Source organism: Aplysia californica, unplaced genomic scaffold (genome assembly GCF_000002075.1).
Source record: "Aplysia californica isolate F4 #8 unplaced genomic scaffold, AplCal3.0 scaffold00174, whole genome shotgun sequence".
Lineage (NCBI taxonomy): Eukaryota > Metazoa > Mollusca > Gastropoda > Aplysiida > Aplysiidae > Aplysia > Aplysia californica.
In genome coordinates this window covers 865,189-876,045 of record NW_004797444.1, presented here as the reverse complement: position 1 = coordinate 876,045, position 10,857 = coordinate 865,189, and the positions used below count along the sequence as shown (strand labels likewise).

The 10,857-nt window shown below is 37.4% G+C and overlaps 1 protein-coding gene across 1 annotated transcript in view; it reads right to left on the bottom strand.

The window, feature by feature from the left end:
* The window catches only part of LOC101855722 (adrenodoxin-like protein 2, mitochondrial), a gene marked incomplete at its 5' end in the record, with an annotated part of 17,016 nt that extends 6,987 nt beyond the window's left edge, over positions 1-10,029 (bottom strand). Inside the window, 2 exon segments of the mRNA XM_005098170.3 lie at positions 2,705-2,855; positions 9,981-10,029. Of these exon segments, the coding sequence (XP_005098227.1) occupies positions 2,705-2,853 (149 nt within the window).
* Positions 10,030-10,857: the final 828 nt, after the last annotated feature.

Below are 10,857 nucleotides of genomic sequence, written 5' to 3'. Positions count from 1 at the left end.
GTGTTTAGTTTAGTCAGCATTTTCACAGCACCTGCAACACAATTAAATCATATAAGTGACTTTCATTAGAGGTATTACAAGAGAGTCACAGAGAATAAGGAGGAGAGATTATTATAAAGATGATAGATGTTTGAAAGGAAAGAAGATGCAAAACCACACGAGAGTACCCATCAACCACCTACATGGAGAGGGGGTAGGGGTGTTAAGAGAAGAATCAATCAAAATCAGCCACCTAATCATCATCAGACTAACAATGATAATATATGAACCACAAAAACAAAAATGAGTGAGTCTTGAATGAGCAAATGAGATTCAGACAAGCACATTATAATTAAGACAAAAGAAAATGTACATTTGGTGCTGGATAAAGCAAGACAGAACCAACCGAAGGATAGAAAAAAAGTACATATACTAGTGGAGCCCTCAAAAAAATTACTGGAAATTTGTTCATTTTCAGCTTAGATTTATATGTAACATTTTGAAATCTTGTAAGTCCCTACACTTTAATGTTATAACACTAAAGACACTAATGGCTAATGATACAAATACCTACATTTAAAACAATAAACAATAATGGTGGAAAAAGGATGCAGATTAAAAGTGAATGAAAAAATTGAAAAGAAAAAGGGAGAGGAAGAGGGGGGCAGAAGACAAAATGGGTATAGCAAGGTTAGTGCATTGGTTAATCAGCATGAATTGACATAAATTATTTCGTTAAAGGATACTGTGTTCCAACAGAAGAAATTTTAATCTTTACACCTTTGTTCAAAGCAAAAAAATAAAAACAAAGAAAACAGACAGAAGATTAGTTTTAGTTTTAGTAGAGGTTTTACAGCGCTCGCAACTGCATAAGGTCATGTGAGCGTCAGAAGACTAGAGGTGTTACAAGGGAATAACAAACATAAAAAAGAGGGGAGATAAGGACGATAGATGTTTTGATAGGAAAGAAGGAGCAAACCACACCAAAGCACCCGCCAACCACCCACACAGAAGATTAGGGAGTAATGATAACAGTAATAACAGTAAAATAACAATTTGGACAAAAATTAAATTACGACACTAGCTGTGAGGGCCAACATGAGGCTGAGTGGCAATTACAGCAACCAAAAAGACAGACGGAGATACGACAAAAAAAATAACGTCCCCACTTGGGAATTCCAACTCAAGTCTTCAGCACGGTAACAGCTAAAACCCTACCCATTACACACACAGGTGGCACAGAAGCTTAGTTGTGATGGACATTAAGCAGGGTTGGTGATTTTTTTGATTTTTTTCATAAAAATCAAAAAAATCGATTTTTTAAATTTAAATCATGATTTTTTAAATCTAAATCAGATTTTTTTGATTTTTTTAAAAATGTCGACACAGTTCGGGATTTTTGGTTGCTAAAAGTACGTTCTTTTAGTGCAAAATGCATTGTCTTTATTTTAACTAATGATTAAATTAAGCAACCTAGTGAATTATGGCTACAGACAAAAAATGAAGAAAATGTCAGTCTAAAAGGAAGGGGGGTGGGGGGTGGGGGGTAATTATGCATAGATAAACTTGCATTTTATTACAGTGTGTGTGTGTGTGTGCACGCGCTTGTGTTTGTCTAAAAAGAAAAAGAAAATGTTAATTTCAATAATGAAAAAAAAGTAAATTGAATGCTGTATTATTTTACAGTGACAGGGGGGAAAGCAGACTTTTAAGCATGATTTTATTAGTCTACTAAACCTTATATCTGTTTTATAAAACCAAGGAAAGGAATTATGAATATTTAAAGATGTAAAAACAGAATACATTTTTTAAAAGTGATTTAAATCACTGAGTTTTATTTTTAAAATCAAGATTAAAATTTTTTTTTTAATCAACTGATTTAAATCAACCCAACCCTGATTTCAATTATGAAAAAAAAGTCAATTGAATACTGTATTATTTTACAGTGACAGGGGGGAAAGCAGACTTTTAAGCATGATTATATTAGTCTACTAAACCTTATATGTTTAATAAAACCAAGGAAAGGAATTCTGAATGTTCAAATATGTAAAAACTGAATACATTTGTTAAAGTGATTTGAATCACTGATTTTTATTTTAAAAATCAAGTTGATTGAAATATAAAAAAACCCAACTGATTTAAATCAACCCAGCTCTGATTTCAATTATGGATAAAAAAATAAATTGAATACTGTATTATTTTACAGTGAAAGGTGGGAAAGCAGACTTTTAAACATGATTATATTAGTCTACTTAACCTTATATCTGTTTTATGAAACCAAGGAAGGGAATTCTGAATGTTGAAATATGTAAAAACAATAAAAAATAAATTTAAAAAAAAGTGATTTAAATCACTGATTTTTATAAAAAAAATCAAGTTGATTTAAATAAAAAAAATCAACTGATTTAAATCAACCTGATTTAAATCAACCCAACCCTGACATTAAGGTGAGCATTTATTTCGTGCACACCTAAAATTTGATGATTTACATTTCGAGATCTGTTGAATAACAGAGATCTCAACAAAAGAATCCCCCCTCAAAACTTTCAAGACAATTAAAAGTTCAAACAATAATTATAACATCAAGAGAAACAAAAGACAATGGCCTAACCAATGATCCAGCATCAACAATGTGTACTTGTGAACACCACAAAGTTAGAATTTATACATTCATTCCTGCTCACATAACAATTTATTACTATTCTAATGATGACAAAATACTCACGTCTCTTTCTGAGGTTTTGGGGCAGAAGAACTTAATCGACAAGCATTCATCAAGTAATGGCTCGACACTCGTAATTTTGAAAATGAGGATACTGAAAGCCCCGATTTCTGGCTGGCCCTCAATATCCTTGACAATAGCCTAAATGCCATACCTGGGGACGTATCAATACAATTTCTTGAGATAATTTGGCATATTCTCTTCTTTGTCTTCTTGACAATATTTTACATTGTCCGCTTTGTGCCTTCTATTACTTATTTTTATGTTAAGGCAAGCACTAATACATTTTACTATTTTTGCTGTTCACGACAACAGTATCTTGAAACATGACTGCAGTGACATTGAAGGGTCATATGAAGAACATGTTAGATTAATTTTTTAATTTTCGCAAAAAATGTGTTCACCATGGCGGCCATCTTGAATTTTTTAATGATTTCAGATTTTCTCATTTCTAAAAAAAAACTATTCAAGATACAGTCCTCAGATTTGCAGTGTAAATACTTAAAGTGGGATGAGTCATAATGAAAAGAAAACATGATATATAAGACTATTTTATGTGTAGTTTGAAAAAACCAAACATATACATTAGTTAAAAAACACTCTAACACAACCAAGAATTTTGTCAAATTCAAAGACAATAGGCCCAAAATCTCTTCATTATGTCATTTAAACACCATTTCTACACGTCCTTGCAAAATGTCACATAAATATCTTGGAAAATAACTTGGCAATTTGAGAAAATCTTAAGAGACCCATGCTGAAAATACCAAAGGGAGAAAAGCATTGAAATGACTGCGTCATCTTCTCTTACGGATATTCCCAAATCTATTTGGCAAGATCTGGTTACCTATTTCAACGGTTTACAGTGTTTTTGAATGAATGCGTTAGGTGCTGGAAGTTATTATACCAGATTGAGCATTAAATGCTGTTTTCAGTGGTATACAGCATGTTAAAGTAACATATTGGTTCCTACATTCAAAAACTAACAACGTAGCCCTTTTTGTGATCCTAAAAGATCACCCCGAGGTCACAAAAACAGAAAATGTGTCTATTTATGGTGTTTTCTAAGCTTTGGAAACATGTGGAACATGTAGTATAATGGTCTAACATTATTTCTAGCCCAAAATCTGGAAATCGATTTTTCAAGCCAAAAACAGCCCAAAAATGTATTAGTGCTTGCCTTAAGCACCTAGGACCTATCTCAATTACAAGACAAAAATAGAAAACAGCCATCACAAAACAAGTTCGTCTTTATAACTTAAGTCCCTTGAGTCTCTAAGACCACACCAAACATGACACTGAAAGTGGATTTTCCCTCCTTCTTGGTTGTGTGAAACTAAAAGTCATCACAACAGACTGACAAGAGTAACCTGTAGGTGAACTTCTCATTTCAACACAGCTCAAAACCCCATGCCCAGGTAACCTTGAATCTGGCCTAAAAACCAGCTTTTCTTCATTCTGCCTCTGTCATAAATAAATGAAATCTAAACAACTGTGTCATCTTCAAAAGTAGTCAGACTCACTTGGGTATCGTTGTCGTCAGGAACTCAATATAAAAGTACAGAATCAAAGTCATTACACTAAATGGCAAAGCAATAAATGAAAACAAGACACTGCTGTGTGATTTTTATTCCTTTCATTTTTTTCATCTTCACCTAAGGGGCCTATATTATTGGGGCAAAATTAGGAAATTAAAGACCTAATAGTTATTTGTGACTGTACGTTATTAAATTACTCACTTGAGCCTGAGCTATTTTTCATCCAACAACCATTGTCCATTGCAGCCTGACAGTTTGGGGGTACATTGAATCATTTCTAGAATACCGTGTCTGGCAAAAATAGATTTTGTGTGCTCAATCACTCTAGAGGATGATGTGGGTCTAAGAAAAGCAATCTCAATCCAGCGTGAGAAGCAGTCCACTATTAGTAGCTATTGAGCTCCCTTCCACTCAAACAAGTCCATTCCCACTCTTTGCCACGGATAATCTGGTGTTGGTGTAGTTTTCAGTGGTTCTGGAGGCACTTTTCTGTATTTCTCGCATATTGGACAGCCTGTAAGTTCTCCCTCAATTTGCTTTGATATGCCAGGTCACCATACTGATACTTGGGCTAGTGCTCGGCATTTGGCAATCCCTTGGTGACCTTCAGTGTCTTCAGGGAGTCTGTGCATGATATCTGTCTGCATGTCTTTAGGAATTACCAGTCTACTGTCGTACAAAAGAAGTCCTTGGGGCACGGCAAGTTCACGTTGGATGGTCCAAAACTTCCTGCGTTCTTTTTACATGAGGCAGGCCATCCTGTTTGACAGTAGCTTTTGCCTGTTCTGGTAACCTCATCTTGATTTTGTTTGGTCTTGATTTCCTCCAGTTTGCCCTTAGATGCTGGTAAACCCTTCACGATGGCATCCACATAAGAGTGAAGTTCCTCATCTTGCTGCAATTCTCTATCATTTGCTTTTTGGAGTGGTGCCCTTGACAAGGTGTCTGCTGGGTAGAGATTTTTCCTACACGAATACTCGATGGAATATGAGAACTGCATCAACTTCATTCTAAATCTCTGAATCTCAGGAGTAAGTACGAGGCTTTTATTTTGGAGAAATGCGAGCAGTGGCTTGAGGTCGGTTTCAACTTTGAAATTCTTTAGACTGACAAGGAAGTCAGAAAACTTCTTGCATGCCCATGTGACACCTAAGGCTTCTTTCTCTACCTGCGCATATCTTGCTTCAGTGTTGGTCATAGGCCTGGAGGCATAACATACAGGTTTCCAAGTGTCTTGATGCTTCTGGAATAATACGCCTCCTACGCCTGACTTGAAAGCATCTGAAGAGACCTTAGTCTCCACTTGAGGGCTGTAATGTGCTAAAACTGGTGCCTGACAAAGGGCTTCCTTGAAATGCCTGAAGATGATTCAATATCTAACAGTTTTCTTTCTTTAAAAGCTCTCTCAGCGGGGCCGTAACGTCTGTCAGGTTTTCAACAAACTTGCCCACATGGTTGACCATGTCCAACAGTCTTCTAAGGTCAGATATGTTGTTGGGCTGTGGCAGGTTCTTGATCGCTTTCAGTTTCTGTATTTGTCATTTAGTGTAATCCTGGCTTCTCTCATCCTCTGAAGGACTTGCTGCACCCTCTTGACATGTTCTTTTTGGTTTGAACCACTGATCAGAACATCATCAATGTTGTATATTACGCCCAGTATCCCTGTCAATAGGTAGCTCATTTCTCTGTGAAAAACCTCTGGTCCTGAGGAGATTCCAAAAGGGATCCTTTTGTACATGAACCTTCCAAAAGGAGCGATAAAAGTTGTCAATTGCTGCGAATCTTTCACAAGGGGAAACTGATGGAAACCGCTGTCACAGTCCAGTTTGGTAAACACAGTTGCTCCTGATAATTTAGCGAACAGGTGATCTGTAGTTGGGAGAGGATAGTTTTCCCTTTTCACATTCTCATTTAACTTTGTTAGATCCACACAGATCCTCACCTTATCGTTCCTTTTTGGGGTCATGACGATCAGCGCACACCATTCTGTTGGCTTCTTTATTTTTTCGATAATACCGACGTCTTTTTATTTCTGTAGCTCCAATTTCACCTTTTCCTGTAGGCAATGCAATCCTCCGAGGGGTAGCAACTGAGTATGGTCTGGCATCTTCTTTCAGCTTGATCCTGTTTTCAGAGGATACTCTTCGAAGACCAGTACACGGCGTCACTTTTCACCCGATTCTGTTACTTTTAGTTCGCGTGACTCAGCAGCCCACCGGAGCTCCCCGGCTCGGGGTCACGGGGTTAATGAGCCCTGAGGCGACTTTGCCGGTGTCGGTCGGGAAGTTCGCATTTTTGACTATGTTTAAAACGATATAACTTCTTCCCCATCCCACACAGCAAACCATTACGCGGATGTACTAAAAGCTCAATGTCTTGAGATTTATTCTGCGTTAGAATGGTTAGTTTCTGTGCCTTAGTTTTTGTTCTAGACAAGTGTTTGTCGAGTACCCAATTTGTCCTATTTTAGTTACAAAGTTATGAATAAATGATTGTTATTTTAAAAAAGGCACGACAGATCTCTCCAAATTCTGTGTTAAACTGACTACGAATATCATGTCTTTTACCATGACAAATCTTAAATCTGCGGTAGTAGTAATAGTCAAGTTATAAGAGAAGAAAGATGCACATCTGCATTTTTTAACTAAAGACGATCAGCGTTAGCTCTTATTTTACTATTAAACAAGAGAAAGTTACTCTGCGTTTGTTCATGAATCATGCTGCGTCTGTGGCAGCCTGCATACAACTAAAAAGATATAATATAAGCGATTTAAAAAACCACAAAACCATGTAAATACATGGGTAGAGATAAACTTCTAGTTTGGAATAAAAATAACGACAGCTAAAACATTCATTCATAGTTTTTGTGTAGGAAATATGCGCGGACACAATTATGCATGTAAAGAAATCAGTCACATTGTCAGTTATTGCAAATGGTCATAGAAACGTAAAAAAAGCTGGAAAAGTCTGGTGCTGATTCAGTGTCCCTGGAAAGCTAGAAATTATTCTTATAACCCAATTACGAGAAGTCATCCCTATTATTCAGTCAACTTACAAAACCTAGACTTGGCGTTTTAAGAAAAGTAAGCAATTTCTGGAGTGTAACAGATACTGTTCGTGTATTAGATCTATGTTGAAGATATATTTTAGCACTAAAATCGATTTCTACTTTTCAGTGAGAAACTTCATGATAACTTTTATAAACTTTCGAGAAAATATGCGAATATTCATGATTATATTAGACACATAAAGTTGTATTTGGAGGAATTACTTCGTAGCGAATTGTGTGCCCGATGGATAAAATTGCAAAATTACAGCCTTCTATTATAAGCGCAGATACCATTTTTTCTGAGTATCTGCACCAATGTTATGTCGTCCATATTCCAAAAGTTCGACAGATTTTGACGATGCGTTTTTTTTATATTGATTTTTTTTCATTCACGCTAGTCCCAAAAAAATTACAATTTAGCATTGCCGACTCCAGCGCGTCTAATGAAATTATAACCAGACAAGTTACAACGTCCGTTCTTTTTTGAGTCTCAAGAGCAGAAATGCGTGCTTTGGGTGCACTAAATGAGAATTATCATAAATACAAGGATGCACCTTAAATTGTACGTTGAAAAGTACCAAAAATTAAGTCGGCCCAGACAGAGCGGCGACAGGGAGCTGACCCCTGTGACCCCGACGTGATAAGGCGCCCGGCGGGGAACCCCCCGCGGCAACTAAAATTCCACTGCCGGTGCGCCGTGAGTAAAAAGTTCTGTAAAACTTTTCTTGAATCTGATGTTTTGTCTTTGGTGGCATGTTATTTGAACATTTTGCAATGCCTTAATTGCAGGTCTCCCAAGCAGTGGTACCCCTCAGTCCTTCCAGTACATATTTCTTGTTCTGTTGACTTTCCAGTCTGTAGCTTCAGATCTGCTGAAAACTTGCCTTTGACCTTGATTTCTGCATGTCCTGCTCCAAACAGTCTTTTATCTGTTTTGGAGAGTTTTGTTTTGTCTTGTATCCTGGAACTGGATATAGCTGTGACATCAGCACCACAGTCAACCTTGAAGCGTATCTATTTTCCGTTTACTTCAACTTTTGCATTCCAGGCATTTTCTTATTCTTCTGCAGTTATGACTGTGCCAATGTTGGTTCTACACCAAAGCATAGGCTAGCCTACATCTCATTCAAAACACGTCAAGTTAAAGTCGGAAGCTCTAGAAATTAGAAAACAAATTGACCCACTTAGACGTGAACGGTGAGGAGCTCTACTTCAAGATATATAACTCTACTCAAATGACAATAAATAGAGACTAGATTCTAGATCTACGCCCTATAGATAAGAGGCCTATCTAGGCCTGCTCTGTAAACCTAAACTAAACTAAGTACTACAGCTAACTTAAAGATATCTGCAGTTCCCACCCCGCAATTGTTATTCGCCGGTTTTGGCCCCAAAAGAAGGGGGGTTTCTCGCCCCCCGACCTAATAAAAATATGGTGGGGGTATTCATAATTTGATGTTTTGCAGTTGTTAGCTTTGTAAGTTTGATATCTTAGCTCGCCACGGATCAAACGTATAGATCTAGATCTAGGATGTAGATCTAGATCTAGGCTCGGCGATTGTTAAGATTCCCGCGTTTAATTCCGATGTGCGTTTTTCATACCCTCAGGCATATTTCGCTTTGGTCCCTAACCTTAACCCTAACCCTGGCCCCAACCCTAACCCTAACCCTGGCCCTAACCCTAACCCTAACCCTGGCCCTAACCCTAACCCCAACCCTAACCCTAACCCTGGCCCTAACCCTAACCCTGACCCTAACCTAGGGTAAGGGACCAAAGCGAAATATGCCTGAGGGTATGAAAAACGCACATCGGAATTAAACGCGGGAATCTTAATCGCCCTAGGCTCAAATAAGGGGGGGTGGGGGAACTACCGAAAAAGCGCCGAGACCGAGATATCATTACGTAGACTAGATCTAGATCTCTAGTTCAAACAACATGATGTTAACACTCTAATTACTAGACTCCACTATCTAGATAGATCTAGATCTAGATTTCTAGAACCTAGAATCTAGATTCTACTGCTAGACTATCTTCTAGAGGTCTAGGAAAACAAACCGTAAACCCCCTAATTAGCCTAATATTCCTAATTCTAATTCCTAATTAGGCCGCCTCACGAAGACTCTAGTCAACGGCACGGGATAAAAGAAGGACTTCAGAGGCACTGCTTGGATATGGTGGTCCCGACTTAGGACTAGGTGACAGGGAAATATAACCCAGAGAAAATCTAGAATCTAGTTTTGACCCCAACGACGATTACTTCTGATTCTAAGTCTAAACGATTACTTTTTTTTTCGCGTGCCGATATGTATGTAGATCTAGATCTAGTATGTAGAGACAGCCTTTCAACCTAATTGCAAACAAACATCGAATAGTGGTCAAATTCAGAGGGGCATGCCCACCTGAAACACCCCATTTTTTTTTTAAAAAGTCAGGGGAGCCTTGTGAAAAACAAGTGAATTTTACTGCTCATTTTGTAGGCTAGATTTAGATCTATATCTAGATCTAGGGTACTGATAAAACATAAAACATTGATACGGACTATTTATTTAAATCAGTATCGAATTTCTGTAGGCTTGGCTTACACAAAAGTCGGGACCACCATCATATCCAAGTAGTGCCGACTTCAGACGAGTAATATGTTTCTGTACAGATAAGGACACTTCAAATTAACTTCAATGGCAAAACACTTACCGCCAGGTTTCGTACAAGAGATCAGAAAGAAGTGGCACTCATGCAAGGCCTTATCAGTCTTTCATGAAAGTCAAAGTATAAACACCGTTCACCGTGGCCCGTGGCCTTAGCCGTGAGATGAAGAGACCAAAAATGGTGTTTGTACGAAAGAGATTGACACCATCAATTGATTTTCCTTTTCTAAAAGAGTATATTTGCTGCTGAAAACTGTAACAGGATTAGTGACAAAAATAGTTAGAAATGTTTAATAACATAGATCTAGATATTGACTATATTCAAGTGAATTATATGTTTTCAAGGTAAAATTCTTGAATCAGAAATTATTAGCTTTTAGCGAACTCGACTCGACAATAATATAAAATAAAATTCATACTAAATGTCGTAGCGTACTACAAACTTCTTTCGACAACTTTACACTTTACATACGATAGCTCATGATGATGTTCTTTATTATTACAGTGTAAACACATGTGGATACAAGGATTCATAATGGTAGTCGAAAGTCTATGATATTTCTCAAATCCTTTTTACAAGTCTCTACACAAAGTGAGAGATGAGTTTGACAAGATTGGAATATTTACTTGGAAGCATTACTTTTTTAGAAGGTTAAACCAAAATTCCCCACAACCCCGAAGCATCAGAAATGGGAATGGAATTGTAAAAATCTATAAATGAACACAAATTTATTTGGCTGGTTGCACGGCTTTCTATGAAACTTAAGACTAAAAAATATACGGTAATATATAGAGCTGGCTGAATAACTAACGTTTGTAGGCCTACTATTTGCGAGCTCCCTTAGTCTACTCCACCACCCACTCTCTCTCCTTCTCTTTCTCGGAGATCTCTCTCTCCCTCTCTCTCTCTCTCTCTCTCTCTC